This window comes from Lissotriton helveticus, chromosome 4_1, assembly GCF_964261635.1.
Source record: "Lissotriton helveticus chromosome 4_1, aLisHel1.1, whole genome shotgun sequence".
In the NCBI taxonomy this organism is placed as follows: Eukaryota; Metazoa; Chordata; class Amphibia; order Caudata; family Salamandridae; genus Lissotriton; species Lissotriton helveticus.
Window position 1 is genome coordinate 1,652,435,633 of NC_136063.1, and position 22,875 is coordinate 1,652,458,507.

At 45.4% G+C, this 22,875-nt stretch overlaps 1 protein-coding gene across 26 annotated transcripts in view; it reads left to right on the plus strand.

The window, feature by feature from the left end:
- CLASP2 (cytoplasmic linker associated protein 2) overlaps positions 1 to 22,875 on the plus strand; it is a 2,039,150-nt gene that overhangs the window by 830,758 nt on the left and 1,185,517 nt on the right. For all 26 annotated transcript variants that reach the window (XM_078688301.1, XM_078688302.1, XM_078688307.1 and 23 more), the window contains one exon: positions 13,938 to 14,030. In XM_078688301.1, coding sequence (XP_078544427.1) covers positions 13,938 to 14,030 — 93 coding nt within the window. The remainder of the gene's footprint in view (positions 1 to 13,937; positions 14,031 to 22,875) is intronic.

Consider the following 22,875-nt stretch of genomic DNA (forward strand, 5'->3'; position numbering starts at 1 on the left):
GATGGAGATGAATGTGGTGGATGCCCTCCTTGCCCAACCCATTGCAGGACACACAAGACCACTGGACCATGCATCTGAATCCATATACAGAAATTGTGGGAGGGAGGACTGCCTGGCACAGGTGAAGACCTGCTCCAGTGCTGGAACCCTAACAATTTCTCAAGGGTCCGTTGGAACAGACCAAAGACCTGCTAAACCGGAGGGAAAATGACACCCTCAAAGGCAATTGGGCACCTCACACCGAAGGAGACCGAACAGAGAGACTCACCTCCTGCCAGGCGTAGGAGGAATGGTCGTCAAAGCCCTCATTGACACTGAAGTGTCATTAAATGTAATGAGCGAACTACAGTGCACAAGGCACTACCTAGCCTGTCCACCATGACCAAAATGTATACGTATGGGGGCCATGAACCACTCCTGCTGCTAGGAGTGATGTATGTCATGGTGCAAAGCAGAGACAGAGACACCTGCCAAATTCCACATTATCAAAGAACAGTTGGAGACTGTCGTGGAGTGCCACATGACTAAGGATTTTGGTCTAGTAATCTTCGACCTGACTGTTCAGGTTGCTCAAGTGGACAACAGCATATACAAATTCTCCGATCTATTCAAAGGAATAAGATGTCTGAAGAGGCCACAAGTGAAGTTACACATCTACAAGCCGGTGAAGCCCTTGGCAATCCAGCGCTGCAGAATTGCACAGCTGCTTGTTGAACTGCAACTAGAGAAATTGGAGAAGCTCAATGTCATAGAAAAGGTGCACGGCCCCATCCCATTGGTGTCCCTAATTGTAGTACTAGAGAAACCAAGGCAACCAGGCCAATTTTGGCTGTGCAGTGACATGTGCCTAGCCAACAAAGCAAACTAACAAGAATGGCACTCCCAGCACAGGCGATATAATTGTGGATCTCAGTGGGGCCAGGTCTTTTTCCAAACTCTGCCCGAATGCAGGATACCATCAAAAGTCATCACCACCCTCCAAGAGGGAACGGGAGAACATTCTTGTAAGATGCCAACCAGTGGGTTATTCCAGACAAGACTAGACTGACACAACTCTGGAGGGTCAAGAACGAACTGGGTGCCATACCAGACGGGCTGCTACTACACCTGATCATCATACCAGCATCACTAGCTCAATAGGTGATGAAGCTAGCCCATGCACGACACCAAGGGACATTGAAGACGAAAGCCCAACTGTGGAAGAAAGTATGCTTCCCAAGCCTCGAAGAGGCTGTTGACAACATAACGTAGTGCAGGGCAGGCCAAGAAACGAGTGGAGCTGAGGTCCCTGGTCCTGTAGCTATCAACGGGCATTGCGAGTTGTCCTGGTTGAAGGTCAGTCTGGATTTTGCCAGTTTTCTAGGTGGCTGCTTCACAATAGTACTAATAGATGGATTATCTAAATAGTTTGTAGTTGAAATACGGAGTCAACTGTATTCTCCAAGTTTGCTCCCTACTCTAGAAGGTTTTTGCCCTTTTCGGCATCCCAGAAAAAATAATGATATACAAAATGCTCCTGTTCCAAGGGAGCTCCAATAAACCTGTGCTCTGAAGACTATAGGTGTGTGTGGTGAGTGTCCTGTGGCAGTCCTCGTGTCCACCCACATCTAACGCTAAATTCTAGTACTAGGCAGTACCTCTGTCCCGTCCCCCCAAAAAGATGAATTGGTATGCGGCCTGAGCGATTGCCAGTGGCTGGATTAATTCAAGCATTCCATCCATCACCTTGTTGTTATTCCCACCAAGGCAGAAGGTGCCACCAGACGCCCGATGGCAGGACTTGACAGAGCATTGGACTCACACAAATTGGTTGAAGGTACACCAGGCTATCCATTGGAGATGTCAAACAGTGGGCCCCACAACAATGAAGTGGCACAGCCAGCCACAAGGGGACTCCCTCTCAAGGACACAAAAGGATCAAGAACCACCCTGAACCACAGATACAACCTTCGACCCAATCTCAGTTGTGCAAGCTGAGATATTAAGAGGGGAATAAAGTTGTACAGAATGTAGTGAACCTCCCAGCCTGATCTGGTGACCCTAACCCCGTGACTATATATACAACCCCACGGCCGGTCGCCACCAATGGGGTATAAATAAACACGATTGAGACTGCTCAAGGCTCATTCTGATAGCTAAATATGAGGTTCGAGGCATGTGGGCTGCTGAATTCACATCTTATGCATAGATCGCCGCCTAGTGTTGGGTCCGGATGATTGCACATTGTTGTCCTGGAAGAGTCTTCGAAGTATCACGAGATAGGTGGCTCCTCCCCTGGACTACAGTGCACATGGGCATCCTCTCCATCCTCAGATTGTTTTTTTCCGCCATTGGGTTCGGATGTACTTTTCTTTGCTCAAGTTCGGAAACTTTTCTACAAGGCCAAAAGGCCTTTGGGGTCGTCGGTATTGTTCTTTCGATTGGTGCCGAGTTCTTGTTCCAGTTTCTTTTCGAAGCAGGACGTCGAAGAGAGCCACATGGCCTTTTCGACACCAGAGGTCCGATCGTCGATGGAACGGAGCCCGTTCAAACGATGCCCCCTTTGTTACTCAAAATACCCGCACATCGATGTACAGCCGGTGTGCAACAAGTGCCACAACGAGGACAACTGTCTAGCTTGTGCTCGGTTCCGGTCAAAGGAGACGCTTCGGCTCCGACGTGCAGCAAGACAAACAATGACGAAGCCAGCGCCCGACCCGGTGAATATCTTCGACGAAGACGACGATGAGGTCGTCGAGACTGAGGATCCAGAACAGCCGTCGGATCCAGGTTCGGAGCACAACTCCAACTACTATGAAGACGACTAAGAACCTGTCGATGAAGATGAAAACGTCGACAAGGTAAGGGACGAAGTGTCCCCCATCAGAGCCGTCGATGACGACTCGAGTGATGAACTAGGCCCAGCAGTGGGTACTGGGCCCAAACAAGACACTCAAAAACTTTCAAAGGCTCAGGTCGAGGCATTGCCGAAAGGCCTTAGCCAAGATCATGACAAACATTCTATAGCCCCGCGTCTCGGCCCGGCTAAGAATATATCACACGAGCCGTCGGTCGCCCTACAAAAAGCGAAACCGAAAGCGATCGAGTCAAACACGAAACAGAAACTGCTGAAGACAGCCTTCGGATCGAAGAGTGCAAACACATCGGATTCGATGTCGAAAAAAAGTGTCGACGACCCTGTGAGGTCAACCACAAAGGGTGTCGAGCTGAAGATTGGTGCGCTAAGTCCATCGCTAAAGCCAAGTACGTCAAACCGACGAGGTCGGCGTCGACGGACAGTGACACAAACAAAGGACTCGAGTCTCGAAAGGCCCTCGAACCGAGGCACCGAGTCGAAAAACAACAGCTCGTCAAAGCCCTCGAGCCAAAATCCAAAGGCGCCTCGAAGGAGCAAGTCGAATCGAGGAAAAGGAGCGCACCTCCGACGCAACAAGCACCGAAGTCGACGCAAGGCCAAAAGCACGACGACAAGGCGAAGTCCGTCGGTCCGATATCGACACCGGCCCCAAAGCCGCCGATAATATTCGGACTGCCCCCAACAGCACGGCCTAAGGCGATCGATCCGAAAACAGGGATCGAACCACCCAAAACTGTGTCACTTGGGAAAAGAAGTCATCCTCTAGAAGAGGACGTTATGTACCAGGAACCCTCCTATGATGATCAGTCAAAGCTCCATATCGACACCGATACCGGAACACTTACTATTTATCAAAGAAAGATCAGGTCGGAAAAAAAGGATTCTTCCACTACCTGTCCATTTTGAAACTGTACAGTACCATGGACAGGGCACTTCTGCATACTCACCCACACGCTCTAATGAGGAGATGGGGTATAACTATGATGAACAATATAATTACCCTGCGGACAATGATCAAGATGACCAGGCTCAAGCCTGGGCAGACCCTATTGACCAGGGGGAGTCACAACCTAGCCCTGATACTCTTTCTTATCCTGTAAAAACTTCGCCAACAAAGGATACAGCGGCGTTTAACACATTAATAGAGAGGGCAGCACATAATCCTGATGTGGACATGCATGCTGACCCAATTGAGGAGGATTTCTTGTTTGACACTTTCTCCACTTCAGAGAAATCTGTTAAAACATTGCCAATGTTAAAGGGTGTCCTCAAACACGCAGGAGACATTTTTAAGGAGACCACAAGAGCAAGGGTTGTTAACCCACGAATTGAAAGAAAATACAGACCGGCGCCTGTGGACCCTACATACATTAAGGGACAGGTGCCGTTGGACTCTTTGGTGGTCTCCAATGCTCGTAAACGTGCCAACTCCCAAACTACTGGTGATGCTCCTCCTCCAGACAAAGATTCCAAAGTATTGGAAGCTTCTGGGAGAAGGGTGGCTGCACAAGCAGCTAACATCTGGAGAATTTCCAACACACAGGCCCTATTAGCCAGATTCGATAGGGCACATTATGACACATTAGAGCAACTGCTACAACATTTGCCTGATGCCTACAAGGAAGGAGCAGAAACACTAATACAGGAAGGGAAACTAATATCCAACGCTTCCATTAAATGTGCGCTGGACGTAGCTGACACTGCAGCCAGGGCCATCAACACAAGTATCATACTCAGAAGGCATGCTTGGCTGCGTATCTCAGGGTTCAAACCAGAGATTCAAACCACATTATTAAATCAGCCTGTAAACCCTGATTTTTTATTTGGTCCTGATGTGGACACAATCTTAGAAAAGATTAAAAAAGACACAGAGACAGCCAAATCTATGGGGGCCTTGCAGTCACAACAATTCAGAGGAGGTTCCTTTCGTCGCTCCAATAACAGAGGAGCTTCAAGAGGCCAGGCATCGCAGCAGACTCAATACAATAAGGGGAACACGCAAACCACCTATACTAAAACAAGCAGAGGTGGATACCGTGGCAACAGCAGTAAAGGCAGAGGACGAGGGAATAACAACACCAGATCCTCCGCCAATACTAAACAGTGACGCCTTGTCGCTGCCCCCGGACCATGTAACACCGGTCGGGGGCAGATTACAACAGTTCCTGCCAGTCTGGGAAAGCATTACCACAGACAGGTGGGTGAGACAACTCATTCAGTATGGTTATTGTCTAGAGCTAACCTCCACTCCACCCAACATACCCCCAAAACACCGTCCTATGTCCGCGGAGCACATACACTTATTGCAGCAAGAAGTTATCAGCATGCTGCAAAAAGGGGCCATAGAACTCGTCCCTATACAGGAACAGGGTACAGGGGTGTACTCTCTGTACTTCTTAATCCCCAAAAAGGACGGGTCTCTCAGGCCAATACTAGACCTCAGGCCCCTAAACCAATACATCTTGTCAGAACACTTTCACATGCTCACTTTACAGCAAGTTCTACCATTACTCAGTCAGGGAGACTTCCTCGCAACCCTAGACCTAAAGGATGCGTATTTCCACATACCAATACATCCAGCACACAGGAAGTATCTCAGGTTTACCATCCAAAATCAGCACTACCTGTTCAAGGTACTGCCTTTCGGGGTGACAACAGCCCCCAGGGTGTTTACCAAGTGCCTAGGGACAGTGGCTGCGCACCTACGGAGAAACCATATTCACGTCTACCCCTATCTGGACGACTGGCTCATCCAAGAAAAATCAGCCTAGCAATGTGCCAGCCACGTGTCCCGCACTATTCACCTCCTACACAGCTTAGGATTCTCATTAAACTACCCAAAGTCTCATCTTCAGCCCGCCCATGTACAACAGTACCTGGGAGCAACAATAAACACTCTGGCGGCAAAGGCGCAGCCAAACTCAGCAAGAATCAACAGCATTCTGTTACTCATTCAGAAATTCAGACCCCAACACTCGCTCACAGCAAGGGTGTTTATGCAGTTGATAGGCATGATGGCCTCCTGCATCTTCATAGTCCCTCATGCACGACTACACATGCGTCCGCTTCAGGAGTGCTTAGCACCGTAGTGGAACCAGGCTCTAGGACAATTGAAAGACCTAGAGTTGGTGACCGGTCGCGCATACAGCTCTCTGCATTGGTGGAACCCACAAAACCTTTGCAAGGGCCGACCGTTCCAAGAACCTGTACCACAAATAGTGCTGACGACGGACGCATCTCTCCTAGGATGGGGAGTGCATGTCCTCCATTACACAGTGCAGGGACTATGGACGACACAGCAGAAACGGATGCACATCAACTTGCTGAAACTGATGGCAATCTTTATGGCATTGAAAGCTTTCAAGGTACACTTGTGCAACAAAGTCGTGTTAATCCGGACGGACAACATGACTGCCATGTACTACATACAGAAGCAGGGGGACACACACTCTCCACAGTTGTCCCATCTAGCGCAAAGCATGTGGAAGTGGGCCATTCAGAGAAACATCTTCCTCATGGCGGAACACCTCTCAGGCAGGGACAACCAGATGGCGGACCTGCTCAGCAGACACAGCCACCAGATGCACGAGTGGGAGATACATCCCTCAGTGCTGCAACCGTACTTACAGCGGTGGGGTCACCCAGAAATAGACCTGTTCGCCACAAGGGAAAACGCAAAATGCCAAAGCTTCGCCGCCAGGTTACCACATACGCAATCTCAGGGCAATGCGATATGGATGAACTGGTCAGGCAAGTTTGCGTACGCTTTTCCCCCAGCCCCGCTCATACCACTAGTGGCACGCAAACTGCGACAACACTCAATGACACTGATCCTAGTTGCTCCAACATGGGCGCAGCAACCATGGTACACCACGTTCCTAGAACTTTCCGTGGTTCCTCATCAAAGGCTGCGATTAACACCCAGTCTTTTAACGCAGAGCCATGGCGACATTCAGCACCCAGATCCGCAACAGTTAAACCTTGCGATCTGGCTCCTGAGGTCATAGAGTTTGGTTACCTAAACTTGCCTCCCGACTGTATGAATATTATCAAAGAGGCAAAGAGGCCTACAACCAGAGCATGCTATGCGGCGAAGTGGAAACGATTTGTCATCTATTGTAACAATAATGACATAAATCCGCTAGATGCATCTACTCAAAACATCATATGTTATCTCTTACATTTACACAGATGCAATCTGGCTTACAGTTCCATTCGTATACATTTAGCTGCGGTGGCAGCTTATCTTCAGAAAAGCAGCACCTTTCACTCTTCAGAATACCTGCTATTAAAGCTTTCCTAGAGGGACTCAAACGAATCATTCCTCCAAGACACCCACTTTCACCTGTCTGGAACCTCAACATGGTTCTTACCAGACTAATGGGACCACCTTTTGAACCTCTACACTCCTGTGAGATACAATTCCTAAAATGGAAAGTGGCTTTTCTAGTGGCGATTACATCACTCAGAAGAGTTAGTGAGCTGCAAGCCCTAACTATTCAGGAGCCATTCATACAAATTCACGCTAATAGGGTAGTGCTGCGAACTAACCCTAAATTTATGCCGAAGGTGGTGTCCCAGTTTCACATCAATCAAGCTATTGAACTGCCAGTATTCTTCCCTAATCCAGATTCCGTGGCAGAAAGAGCTCTACATACCCTAGACGTTAAAAGAGCTCTCCTGTACTATATAGACAGAACAAAACTTTTCAGAAAGACTAAGCAACTGTTCGTTGCCTTTTCACCACAGCACAAAGGCAACCCCATTTCCAAGTCAGGTATAGCCAGATGGATTGTTAAGTGCATACAAATCTGTTATCAAAAAGCTAAACGCACATTAACAGTTCCCCCAAGAGCGCATTCAACACGCAAGTTAGGGGCATCCATGGCTTTCCTAGGAAACATTCCTCTAGAAGACATAGGTAAGGCAGCCACATGGACTACCATACATACATTTACCAAAGACTACTGCGTAGATTTACACTCCAAACAGCAAGCAGCTGTAGGGCAGGCTGTACTCAAAACTCTTTTTCAAACTGCTGCAGCTGGCACGGGCAACCGCCGCTAGGAGGAGACTGCTATACATTCTATGCATAAGATGTGAATTCAGCAGCCCACATGCCTCGAACGGAATATGCTACTTACCAGTATGCATCTGTTCTTGGCATGTAGGGCTGCTGACATTCACATCGCCCTCCCTCCTCCCCGGTGCCTGTTGCAGCTGTAGCACTCAGAATTAATCTCTAGCATGGACATCACTTACTGTTTCATACTCCATCCCTGCCACAATGGCGAAAAACAATCTGAGGATGGAGAGGATGCCCATGCGCACTGTAGTCCAGGGGAGGAGCCACCTATCTCGTGATACTTCGAAGACTCTTCCAGGACAACAATGTGCAATCATCCGGACCCAACACTAGGCGGCGATCTATGCATAAGATGTGAATGTCAGCAGCCCTACATGCCAAGAACAGATGCATACTGGTAAGTAGCATATTCCTTACTCTGAGCTTGTTTCATGCTGAACATTAGGCCTACTTTGAGCGCTGTAGCACACAAGTGTCGTGCTGCTCTGTCTCAGATCCGTCCCGCTCCAGATGTGACATCTGCATCCCTATATCTGCCCAACTCCATGTGCTTCTTAAGAACTATTAATTTAGTGCACCTTCTTCAGGGTTCATAGTTGTATGTCTTCTTCAGGACTAATAATTTTATGTATCATCAACGAATACCTTATTTTCAATTCTCTAAAGAGTCCACTTTGTTGTCATCGCTTTGTCCAATCCAGATGGAACAAACTTCTTCTGGCACCTTGAGTATCCCCGTATATTCAGTGTCACCATCTAGGCTTTGTCAAATACAACTGTGTAATCAATCACTGCCACAAGTCAAATGTCACTGTGGTACAGTTCCTTGATAATGCTTGGTTACTGGTAATGGAGTTCTCAACTTTTCTGTAGCGGAGTTCACAAATCATGGTTCTTTTTATATTATTAAATGTGAGCTCAACACAATTGCAAGGTACTTCCAATCTTAGGGTACGTCCTCCTTGGAACCCCTCATTATTTTATTATGTACGGCCACTCATCCTGTGTTTCCAACTCTATTTGCCACCATAAAAAACATGCAATGTTCAAACTTTTGCTCGTTGTAGTTCCCAGTGCATTTCTCCCTCCACAACTTTTCCCAATTCAGTGGGGGCTTGAACTTCCCCTGCCCCACCTCTCCTGCCCAGAGTGCTGAAAAAGAATAAGAAACGCCAGGGCCAAGTTGTTCTAGTGTCTCTGGACTGAGCAAGGAGAGTGTGGTACCCGGAACTTCTGCCCATGAGTGTTTGTCCTCCTATCCGGCTGCCACTTTGGGAAGATCTCCTGTCACAGCAGCAGGGCCGGGTCCTGTATCTGAGTCTGCACAACCTCTACTGCCACGCATGGAGATTGAATGCCAACACTTGATGGCTTTTGATCTCTCTCCCAAAGTGGTTGATGTGATCTTGACGGGCAGGCATCCATTTAACAAAACAGTACATACAGAACACTGTGAAAAGTTTGTTGTTTGGGGTTCTCCCTGTTACATTCAGCACGTGGATGCAAACTTGTCAGACATCTCGTCGTTGTTGTGCCTGTCTTTAGCCCAGCAAGACCTTCCTGTGAAAACAGTCAAGGGTTATCTTTTCTGCATTTTTACGTTTGCCAGATGAGTCTTCACTTTTCAGATCAACTATTGCGATGTATTTCTTGAAAGGGCTGACCAACATGCTCCTGCCATCACCTTTTGTGATGCCACAGTAGGACCTCAATTTCGTTCTCACATACCTGATTTGCATTCCCTTCAAACTGATGCAAAACTGTTCTTTATGCCTGTTCACCATCAAAACGGATTTCTTCGTTGCCATTATATCTCGAATTCCAGGTTTTGTCCAGCCAATGGTCATACACATCGTTTTTCGTGGACAAATTGGTCCTCCAGACGAAGGCAGCATTCATACCGAAGGTAGTTAATATTGGTCAGTCCATCACCTTACCTGCTCCAGTGTGTGACCAATTTGTACATGGATCAGACCAGAAATCAACATCCAGAGCAAAAAAGGGAAAAGTAGTGCAGAACCATAATCCAATGGACTGTCTTTTTTATTATGATCTGCTATGGGCTCGCCACAAGGGGACCCCCAGAAGGCTTCTGCTTTTATTCCACTAGAGTGAAAGCTGCTACCACTGCATAGCCTCATGTCCATTGCGGTTGACACTGTAGAACAGACGCAATTAAGGCAGCACAGGTTCTTAAAGAAACTGGGACAGACTTATCATATTTGTTGTCTGCTCATGATGTATTCTAGTGGACGGATTTTAAACATCTCAATTTGTCCCCCTACCATCAGAGGGTGGACAATCTGAAATGGATTGGCGTGAGAGTTATGAGTCATTAAAGTCCCACTACACTGATATGAAGAACCTAAGTTGGCTCTGAAATTTCACTGTATATAGCTGGATGATTTTTATAAGATCTATAGCAGCTTCATCAGATACATAGAGGTACTCAAAGTTCTTTTTTAAAGAGTAAGCAACGGACAAAGTGAGGTGGATTTACCGGAGTGCTAGCACTGTTTTTTATGCTAAAATATCCTTAGGAGGAGATCATTCTAATGTCCTCAAGAAGGTAGTTTTTATCTGATTCTATCCACCGAAATGCGTTGACGCCTAGTGGTTGTTAAATTTGGGAACACAGTTTTGCATATTTGAATAGAAATGTGCTTCTACGATGTGTTACTGCTACTGTTTCCTACAATTAACACTATTTAATGACAACTGTGAATGTCTTATGTATTATCTCTCCTTTTCTTTCTTTTTTGCATTTGATCAGCGACAAGCTTTTGCTATTGTTTTTCTTAAATGTATTCATGTAAAATTGTATTCATTATTACATTTGTAGACGCAAAGTGGTTTTATCAATATTTGGCTCTTTCAAGACTTGCTGTATGCATGTATGTGTGGTAGTGTATTTGCTAGTGATAGTTGCGATTGATTAGAGAAGGGAAAATATTTGAGACTAATAGTCTAAGAAGGAACTGTCTCTTGGAGTAGTAGGGCCTCTCTCTTTGCATTTACCTGCCTCATGCCAGTCCTGGATAGCTTCATGGCTGCTATGTGGCGGTCTCTCTGTACGTTCCCGAAGCACTATTGCCTGGATGGCCAGGTTTGGCGGTACAGGCCATTCTACAGACTCAATACCTGGGGAGATACTGACTTGATATCTATTCACAAGGTGAGGAATCTGCAATTTTAAATCTGTATCAGAAGAACAAATTACTTACCTTCCGTAACGTCTTTTCCGGATGAAACTGTATTGAACTGCAGTTTCCTCTACGATGCACCCTCCACTCATATATGTGGAATAGAATCATGCATTCCATTAATAAGATCTCACTCTAGATATCTGCTCACTGGCATATTCTGATTTCTATAGGCTCTGTGTCCGACGGCATGGACAGAGATCAGAAAAATCCCGAAGCCAGAATCCGGAGTTGGTGCAAATATAGTGGCCCCAATGTTGGATTAGGGCATGGAGTCGCACACCACCATCTACTGACCTGTGAGGAAATTGCTGTCTACAGTTTTGAGATCCAGTATTAGGCCTGGGAGAATTTGCAAAGTCGGGAATCTGTGGTTAGATAGTCTCTACCAGAAAAGGATTCACTGAAGTCAAGTAGTTTGTTTGGTTTATCATCACTTGCCTTCCTTACATCACATCCCTCTAATCTCCTTTATTAAATACTCCGATTATAGTCACTTGCTGTTTTGCCATTCTGGCATAAGAATGCATGTGTAATCTTGAATGACCTTAATTGCCAGCTTTCAAAATAGGACTCAAAAGCTTGAAGAAGCCTGAAGAATCCTCAAGAAAAGATGTAGCACTATCATGAAAGGGTTCATAGTCTATCTCACCAACTGACGCAAGCTTGTGTACATTTTTCCTCGTCTCATTTGGAATACCAGGGGCACCATCCTCCCATCATCTTTACCTCTTACGGGAACGCTTCGGATTCATTCTTGCAAACAGCAGCATCGTGAACCATCAGTACACAGATTATGCCTGCGAGAAACTAGATTATTCTTTATGGTTGATGCTAGTCCACTTCAAGTACTAATAGTACTATCCTTGTGATGAAGGGTTAAAATCACGCTCTACCATCTGATCACTAAAAAGAGCACTTCTTATCTACCTTGACAGGATAAAAGTCACATATGGCCCTACCAGAGAGAACCTGAAAATTTGCTTAAAACCCTCAATTTTGCCATGCATAATCAGCAAATGAAATCCCGCAAATTCCCTGAATTCCGGGTTTATAGACCCAAGCCAGAGGCTAAAAAGACATGCCTTAGGTTCACAAAATCCACTAGGCCCTAAATAATGTTAAACGTGCATTTTCTGTTGTACTGAAAACAACAAGGTAAAATTGCCCCACCACGAAGTGCAGTACAGTAATTTTCCACAGCATCAAGACTAACGCCCACCCACGTACACAAAACCAGCTGGTGCAGGTTGACACATCTTGGGACTTTCCACTGAAACATTGTTTTGAAACTTAGCTTGACGAAATAGAAGCCGCAACGTCTTGCAATACTAGCACCTGGCGTAAGTTCCGCTCTCACATACAGTTTTATAAATATGTACAGAACAAAATGATCTTTGTTTATGTTCTGCGGTCAAGCATGGCCTCCCAACCGTTAGGACACCTAACCACCCCCACTGTCCTAGGACAATGCGGTCAGGCCACCTGCGTCAGAAAGTACATCAGGACAGTGTCAGTTGTGTAATTTCAGGTATAAAAGATTCACCATCACAATCAGAAGCCAGAACTCTCCAAGCTGTCCTTTGGTGGTTCTCCAGTCGACCGTATATCTGATTTGGGACTGCCAAGCCTAATTCTATCAGGTGATGCCTTCCTGAATAAGATAAATGTCTTTACATCTCTTAGAAATCTTGACTGTACCTAGTATTTTTCCATCAATGCCCAATCCCTTGCATTCTTAAGGTATATCTGCAGTATCAGACCATGTAGGGTTAGTCTCCTTAGTTAGGTGCTTCTAGGCACTAGGCCTACTAGAAATGTACTCTGTATAATCCTACTAAATTCAATTGTACCTCTTAAGGATCTTAGCCTTTGATATTTTTGTTCTTGCCAAAATGCTTAAACCTGCAATGATGGTTCTCTTCAGGAAAGTTGTGTGAAGACAAAGTATTTTCTTGAACAGGTTTTAATGTCTTCTTAAAGTTTCCATTCTAAACTGAACCTCATATTTTAGTAAATAGCCACTTCTGTTTGCATCGCAGTATTTTAGAAACAATTGATATCTTGCATATACTTCTGGCACAGTGAAGCCAGGTTTTCTTAAAGAGTGTTCTTTAGCAATATGCCTTATTGATATACATGTGTTTTGTGAAAATAAAAGTGCCACTCCAACTTGAAAAGTCGTCATCTCACCTTATTGTTCCTCCTTTCTATCAGTGCCTGATTGAGACGGTTCTCCAGATCACAGTGAACGTGGCCACACCCTTGAAGGGGGCTCAAAAAGGGCCTCCACTTCCCATTCCTCAAAAGACAACAACATTAATAATACCTACTGATTTTAGTAATTCGAATATCTGTACACCACTATAACATATACTGTGTGACAAAACATAAAGTTCAGTTAATGGTTAAAGAAACTGCATCTTTAAACAGCTTATCTATTAGTGATTGTGCTTCAGCGTACACTGCTGCTTTTTGAGGGAGTGAATCTCTGAGATTTACTATGCTAGTATTGTTTTGCCATAATCCCCAATTCACTTTTTACAAGTGAGAACCCCATCCACAGCCGTTATATAATTACTTTGTGGTAATATGTATAATTAAAGGTTTTATTCTATAACTGATAAGTATCAGGAAATATTATGAATGGATATTCTTGTGGTATTTTAATGCCTTGTGGTCAATGTAGGGAAGATATTTTATTCTAATACCAATAAATAGAATGTTAAAAAAAATAGTATTAAAGCAGTAACATACCTTAACTTAGCTTTTTGTTTTGCTGCTGTTTCAGATCTATTCGAGTCGGGAGCTTGAAGAAACATTGAATAAAATAAGGGAAATTCTCTCTGATGACAAACATGACTGGGATCAACGAGCCAACGCGGTGAGTTTTCATTAAATAGTTTTTATAAGATTCTGGAAATTCTGCACTTAGCTATGACAGGTCATGTAACATTTTTCATTTGATTTGTGTACCATCTAGTGCCACTTCTAATAATGTTTTGTATCTACTTTAATAGCTTTTCAACTTCCCAAGATGTAGTTTCTTTTTTTGGCATTTATTTGAGGGTGAGAAGAAATTGTATGTTTTAAGATGAATAACCTGTCAAGGGACGTCACAAGGTTTCGATAGCAGCTGATCAAGTGTATGAATATTCTTAGAATAGGCTCTTATTTGGAGGCATAGGCTTCACTGGTATTACAATCGCATTAACTGTTACTGCCTACCTAAAATGATGTCCAAACAAAGAAATATCATATTGGCATGGGATTAAGTGAGGTGAAACATCTTGAAGTTATATGCTTTTTTTTCTCCTGTAAAATATATCGTATTTTTGGAACAGTAGCTCCAAATGCATGCAGGAAATATAGAAAGGGAATGGGAACAAATACTGTCAATCAGTGACTTTACTCCAAAGGAATATTGACTTGGTTTTCCGAGTAAATTGAGAACTTTAATCCCAACAAACATTGCAATACATTTTGCTGTAAGAGAGTGGATACAGCAAAGCGAACACGAGAATATAAAATGCTAATCTTTTAAGTATAGGTATGAACTCTTTATACTTATTTGCTTAATGGTGCTGGAGTGTCACTAGTTGTAATCTATTGTAGTGGTCTAAAGTACTGGGTTTTGTGACAGAAAATAGCAGAAAAGGGAATTCAGCCTTCACCAGAAGTGGGGTGGCCATTTTGGTGAAAGAATTACTGCATATGAATCCTGTCAAATGCATTAATGTAAGCACTTTTCTTATAGATAATTGTACATGCAGATTCCTCGCCTGTCCAATTGTCCTAGGCACCAGACTAGATCTGGAAAACTTTAAAGCTCTTTGTTGCCAGTAGTGGGAGCTGTTGTTTTTTCCGGAAGTGATACCTGGTTATGCCACCGAAGCCATATAGCATCCATGCAGGCATGACCGCTTCAGTTCCCTTTTTTCTGCACTTTCGATGCAGATGTAGAGCTCTCTCGCTCAGTGTGTTTTTATGCTTAAGCTGTCTTAAATTCTTACACTGTACATAAAGTACAGTCCCAGGATGTCTCCCCAAAGCGTTTGGCCTTCAAGCCCTATAAGGAGTGAGAGGACATATGTCCATCGTCAACTCTCATTCTTAGCTTCCTTCGTTCAGACCAGGACTCTTACATCATGTGAAACTTGCTGAAGTATAAGAAGAGGGATTTTTTTTTTTTTGTGAAACAACGGTCCATGCAAAAGAATTATATGCAAAGCAATGAATATAGACTGAATCAGTTCTATATTAGGGGCGACATGTCCAGCCGGACAGAGGTCTTCAATTTTTTACTCAATTGAAATATTTCATACACAGGAATACCTTCAACAAATCACCAGTGTGGGGCACAAGCCTGTACCCAAACACAGTCAGATCAGTACAAAAGGTAAACAGAGGAAAAGAGCAGGGTTTTTCAAGGCAAAAGCAGCGATTTCTGTAAAGTATTGAGTGTACAGAAATATCAGTTAAACACCATTACATATAACATATAAATCAAGCATTTGTATATGGTGTACAATGAGTCGACGGCGTTTCGGTCCCACTACTTAGTCATGGTTGGAGGAAACCATGAAACAGATTCCACTACCGACTGAACCGGTCTTCTCCTGGTACTGCGGATTTTAATCAATGAAGCGCGGCCCACCTCAATAGCGCCCGATTCTGGGCTGCTTCCCCAGGCTATCAATTTCTTAGCCCTTGCCCGTGCCGATCGGGGTAACCTTTTTCCACCCCCACCCCCCCCCGCATTAGAGGCTTCTAATGTTAAAGGCAAATATAAATGTCCTGATGACTTGTGCCCCACACTGGTGATTTGTTGAAAGTATTCCTGTGTATGAAATATTTCAATTGAGTAAAAAATTGAAGACCTCTGTCCGGCTGGACATGTCGCCCCAAATATAGAACTGATTCAGTCTATATTCATTGCTTTGCATATAATTCTTTTGCATGGACCGTTGTTGTTTCACAAAATATGCTCCCCGAGGTCCGATGCTAATTCACTTGGGGCCCCTTGTTGTCCTTAACGTATAAGAAGAGGGAGGCATAATTTGTCACAGTGCGAACCTGTCAAGATATAAGAATCAGGTGTCACTCCATGGCCTGCATGAGACCCCCATTGTCTCACTCCTTGAGCAGACAAAATAATCAGAAGAAACATAAGAACAACTGAGCTTATTCTAGAGATAAGTCACCCAGAAGCCCTCAAGTTCACATTGGATATCTATTCTGGGAGCTGGTGTTAGTACTTCTTGTGTCTTCCAAACCAACCCTGCCAGCGGATTCACCCCCTGCACTGCCGCTGGAGCCTGTGGTCGAATCGTTCCAGCCCTAGTGACTTTCGGTGTTTAGCTCACCTTATCCTGACTTCCTGGACACAGTTTCAGATCCAGCGGCATTTCTTACTACCACTTTTGTCATTTTCTCAAGGGTCCTATAAGGCGCATCAGCACACTAATGTTCATGTCCTTCATGCTGCCTCTAGTGTCGTTCAGATGCAAAGCAACAGTTGATGGACAGAATGCAGAACAATGTCATACATTCACCCCAGTACAGAGGCCCAGTACAGAGATCTGGGCCTCAATCCATCGTTTTTTTGCACTCCACACCACCCCAGTTCAGACATGGCCATATGCAAATCAGCCTTGACCCTGTGCCTCATGGGAACAGTCCAGCCCGAACTGCCAAGCCATGCCTTTCCTGGACCGGAATCAAGCATCCTAGGACCGGTTTCTGGCTATCAGCCGTCTTCAGCCAGGATAGCTCGACTCCAGTGGTGTGAAGAGCATGGGACTCACGTCTGAGCATACCCATCCCACTCGGGGTGACAAATGCAAAACAACAGTTGATGGACAGAATGCAGAACAATGTCATACATTCACCCCAGTGCAGAGATCTGGTGTCGTTCAGAGCCTACTTTTCAGCCAGGCCCCTCTCTTCCTGCTGTTCAAAAGGTATATTGTGCCATTGCCACAAATAATTCCACTCGCAAGACCGCTGTCACTGCCTCCCCAGCCTTCTTGGACCCTGTCAGCTCAGAATTTGCACAGCTGGTGGGACTGCCGGCTCCTACAGGATCAGCACATGAACACCTAGGGGAAAAGCACAGATACAGAACAGCTACAGGAGCAGCAAATGAACACCTAGAGGAAAAGCACAGATCCAGAACAGAAGCCCAATGATTATTGGAGGAGAAGTGGTATCACCACTCTATCCACAATCTTTTGGGGTTTGGTTCTGATCCCCTAGATTCTTATGAACTAGATAGGGTTTGGTTCAGGGTCCGCTTGACCTAGCAATTGAATTTGCAGGCTTCACGTAGGCCAGTGACCTTGATACCTCATCTTAGACAGGAATGTAGTTTTCCCTTCGGGGTCTCCTCTTGCGGTTATAACTTTCCACTCTGTAGTGGGCAATAGAGGTTATGGAGTTGCCGCTGTCCTCATTTGAAGCCAAAACAAATGTGCTTATTGAGGTTCCTTAACCTTTTGCCTAACCTCTGAACCATTGCTTCCCCCACCTGCCCACTCACTCTTAATTAGAGAGTGTGGTACTTCAAAGTTATTGCACTTATGGACAGGTCAGGGGGAACTTTCCCATACACTTCTATGGACAGAGTCAAAACACTCAGTGGCTTGAAGAAAGAAATGTATTTTCCATTGTTAACATCCTTTGAACGCCGCATGCCTATTGGCCAAATACACTGTTGGCCCCACTGTCCTTGATCACCTTAAAGCCTATCTCTCAGAGGTAATTAAGGATGGCCAGCATGCTTCACAGCTTATATTCATATCAGGCCGACTTGATGGCACAGACTATGGGATCCTCGGTACCTGTACGTTGTTATGCCTAGCTTCTTTCAATCTGAGTTTTCTACAGATGTGCATGGCTCTCTCCTGGACCTCCCCCACTTGACAGTTCCCTTTTGTTCTGTGACAAAGCTGATTCAAGACCAGCAGGGCTACTGTTATCCACATCATAAGGAGCCGAAGGGCAAGACCTGAAAAAATACAGTTGAATTGAAGACTGTTGCTGTTAATGACTAGGAGACATTAGACACACAACTCTTTTAGTCACTCCTGTCCTTCCGCGGATTATCTAATGATGGTTCAAAATTCAAAAATTGGAACTGCCTTTCGGAGGTGTTGGGGTGGGACCTGCCCCGTACCCCTAGGCTGGGTCTCCTTCATGTCCTGGAGAATGTTGGGGGTAACACTTACAAACGTCACTTGCTGCTGTTGGGACTGGTGGTGGCCAAGCGAGATCTGGCCCAGGCCTGGAAGAGCGAACGTGCCCCCCCACTTAGTGCATGGAAAGCGGGACTGGACTTTCTTATGGGCCTAGAACTACCTGTTTTTGAAGACAGAGAGTGTCCCCGGAAACATTACAAAATTTGGAAAAGATGGGCGGACTACAGGGGTCTGGCCCTTGATCCCCCGGCTGATATTGATGATGTGTTGCCCCCTGATGTGGACCCCGTGCCTTAGACTGTTGGCTGACACCGCCTTTGCTTTCCGTCTCATGTTGCTACACTGTGAACACGTGCACTGGGTTAGGGTGGGATAAGGGGTGGGTAGCTGGGGGGGGGTGTTGAAGGGCGTTTTTGGGGATGGGTGGGATGGGAGGGGATTAGGGTATGTTTTTCTACAACTCTGGGTTCACTGCTATGCCTTTTACATGTCTGTTGTTGACAGTCTCCTCCTGACTGTGGAGGGCTGTACCGAATCTTGCTTAAACTCTCAATAAATACGGTTTTGAAAATCAAAAATTGGGAATGATCGTAATTTCTTGGAAATATTATGTTTTGGCAAGGATTATGCAGTATTTAAACTACATGATGACTTCCTTTATACATTTTGATACCTATATGAGTAAATAACTTTACATTCATGATATAAGTCAAGATGCTGTGTCTTATATAATAAAGGGTGCGCAAAAAAGCGATCTATCCGGGTCATCAAAAATGATGAAACTTTCTTAGTTGGATAATAATCTGTCAATAACAAACCAGGTGCTATTGTCTGAACAATGCTTTTTTGATCTAGTCTGCTAGAGCTAGCTTGGTTTTCTACAGTATTTGCTTGTAGCCCACGCTCTAGAGGGGTATATGGGCTCAATCCTGTTGTGTTTCTGCTTCAGACTGATTATAGGCAGGTTTGCTGCTTTTGAGGATTTTAGAGCTTCACCAGGAAAGGCAGCGATATTCAGAAGCGGATGATTTTCTGTGGGACCATGCTCTTCATCAAGATCTGTACACTCTTGTCAAGAATCTGCCACTTAAGGATATCAAAGCATTTCCTCCAAGCTGAAGGCTGTTTCTTCATCATTGCTTCTCTCCTGGATGTCTTCTGGACTACAACATAGACTTTGGTCCATACCTTCACCAGACATTATTGCTTTGACTCTGAAGTTCTCAAAGATAACCATTTTGCTAGATCGGTTCTACAGGAGTTGCTGTTTCGATTATGTTCTCTGACCCACCAACTTGTAGGTAATGCTTGGGTATTGATTGAAGAGGTTAAGAATCTGCAGGAAACAGTTATCCATCAGAACCAAGCCACTGCTGTTCAATAACAATCTTTCTGGTTGATAGTCTTACCTACCCACATATTCCTTACTGATACTGCCCAATTTCCTGATGTGAGAAGAGGTCAGGCGACTTATATTGAGGTCCCAGGTTAATTTTGGTACACTGCAAATTCTCCCAAAATCACCAGCTTCATCTTCTCCTCAAAATGGCATTAAAAAAGGATGAGGAACTTGTGTCTGAGTGGTAGACATTACTAGTTCCTGGCTGCTTAGGTGATCTAGCAGGGGTGTTCCTTGGTAGGAAAGTACCATTGGTTCAAAAACGAGTGCCAGTACATGGCAAGAACACAACAGACAATGCATAAGTAAGTGCCCGTCCTGGGGATTGTAGGCTGTGACAGATTAAGGGTGATGTGCTGTAGTCTGTGTGTTTCCCCACTGTCCAGACCAACACAACCCATGTCTTCCTGTTTTATGCTCTAATATTAGGGTAGGCCATACCTGTCCTCTTGGTATCTAGTTCTCCCCTGCACTGATGGGCCAAACTCCAGTCCAAACCCATATGTGGGATAAACAGCTCTGTATCAATGGAAGGAGAGTGGCACCACTTACAGTCCAAGATTAGCTTGGTAAAGACCTGCAACAAATGTCTATGGATCAACATCACAAATCCTACCTCCTGTGTCTCTCAGCTACCACCCAAAACATATTATCTCTCATGGAAAGATGCTTAAGATCTCAATTTTAATTGAGTGATCCACTCATGCTCAGTATTAGATGTTCATGACATTTGGCTCTGACTCCGTTGTCCTCCTTGATTCAATCCCCATGTTACTTACTGTCTCTTTTAATGCCCCTGTGGGATCGGGGCCGGATAAACAGACACGGAGGCTGTATGTAATGAGCAATGGTGCGAGTTTTATTGAAAATATCGGGTGTTTGGGGGTCACAAAGGGATCTTCTTCTTTTGTCGCAACGTCTTCCTTCTGGCTGCTCTGGTTGGTATTCAGAGTCATCTTGGCTTGGTCTTCGGAGTTCTGTGAGCTTCCCTGAAGGCTCATAAAGAGAGAGGAAAAAGGGAGCCATCAGTTGCTGTGGGGCAGCAGGGTTTGGATTAGTTGTATACCCGTCACCACATCCGACCGGTGTCGCAAAAAGAAATAGAAGGAAAGACAACAACAAAAAAGTGGGGTCCTTTATAATGTAGAGAAGCCAGATGACACTTGACAGCTAGGAACACACCACACAGCAGACCTTCCTTGCGTGTTTGCTATGAGAGTGAAGTGGTTTGTGCAGTAGAACACGCTGCCCCAGCATGCCCTGGTTGTTTCTGTAAGCAAAATAACTGGATAATAGGGAAAGAAAAAAAATGAGGGGGATGTCCTGGACAGTTGTGCACTTTAGCAAATGCTTATTGCTTGGGTTCTCTACCCGCTATGTCCATAACCCTCCCACCATCCTCAGTCCCTTCCCCTTTTTCTCCTGGTTCACGAACACTCACCGGCTCCACCGCTACTCTCCTGAGTTGCGCCCGCTCCCCAGCATCCTTAGGTGGGCTCCACCGCTCATCTTCGTCCACCAAGTTCACTCCATCTTCCTCTCCAATACCGCTTTCTGCTTTCTCCACGCGCCAGGCTTCACTTTCCTCCTCTCCTTCTCCTTTGGTCACCATACCCCCAACCTCTGGCGGTTTGTCCTTTTTCACCCTCTGTGGGTGACTTCATCTGGGGTTGGCTCCTCCCACTTCATCGTCTCACTCTCTCCCTTCCTGTGTGGAGAGATGACAGGTGGGTGGGGCTGTTCTGTTAGTTGGAGCACCACGTAAGTCACACATCCGTGTCCGTTCCTCGGCGTGAAGACCTGGCCAAACTATGACAGCATCGTTTCTTTCCCTAGGGAACAGTTTACAGCTAATGTATGGTATGGGTCTCTCTTCTCCCTGGTTGGTTTTCTGAGATAACGCCGCTTCCAGCCCTTGATCCGAGGCTTCTGTCTGTAGAATGAATGAAAGGAAGGGTATAATCAGGGCTGGCCAAAACGGTGTCGGAAGTGAGGGAAGTTTTTAGGGTCTCAAAGGCCTGTACTACTAAAGGAGTGCGCCGTTCCAACACGGCCTCTGCTTTCACGGTTTTCTGAAGGACGTCTGTAAGGGGGGGACGCTGTCTGTGAGAAGTTAAGTATGAATTGTCGATAATATCCGAGCAAACCTAAAAAGGCTCTGAGGTCCCACTTTGTTTTGGGCAATGATATCTGAGCGATGGCTGCAAGTTTGTTATTTTGGGACCTGATTATTCCCTCTCCCAACATATATCCCAGGTATCGGACGGTCTGGCCTCAACTCCGTGAAGTCTGACCACGGGGGTTCCACGGGCTCTACATTGGGCCCTCTTCTATTTAATGTCTATATGATGCCCCTTTGGCAGAGGAGCTGGGTGCTAAGATCATAGCTTATGCTGATGATACTCAGCTCCTCTTCTTGTGGAAGAAGACTGATTTTTCTCCGACCATTGCTAAAAACGGTCTTGCGGAAGTCTTTAATGGTTAGCGCAAGCCCAACTGAATTGCAATGAGGAGAAATAGGAGGTGCTCCTCTATGGATACTACCTCCGCATTTCAGAGAGGACATCTGGCCTGTGGGTTACCCCTTGCCTAATTCTATGGGTAGCCCGGCGAAAAATCTGGGGGTCTAGTTTAGCGAGGAATTAAGATTTCTGCCTCAGATTAATAAATTAGCCAGTGTGTGCTTCAGCACACTTAAACAACTAAAGAAGTTCCTACCCCTATTGCCCAAAGGGGCTAAAGAAATGGTGACCCGTGCGCTCATCCTGTCACGACTGGACTATGCCAATGCTTTGTACATTGGTCTCCCGGCATATCAGCTCAAAAAAGCTGCAGATTGGCCAGAACTCCACAGCGAGAGCTTTATTTGGGGGTCCCTGGTAGGTCTAGCATCAGGCAGTCGCTACAGGATCTGGACTGGTTTCTGGTTGCCCAACGGGTTCTTTTAAGGCTCTTAAACTGGCCCATGGCGCCCTCTACAAGGCAGGACCGCAGTATGTTAGGAGACGCTTCACGTTCTATGTGCCACCCAGATATCTGCGCTTCACAGGCCAATGCCTCGCCGTCGTACCTAGGTATCATTTTTGCTAGAATGGTCAGCAGCTCCCTTTCTGTTAGTGGCCATGGCGTGA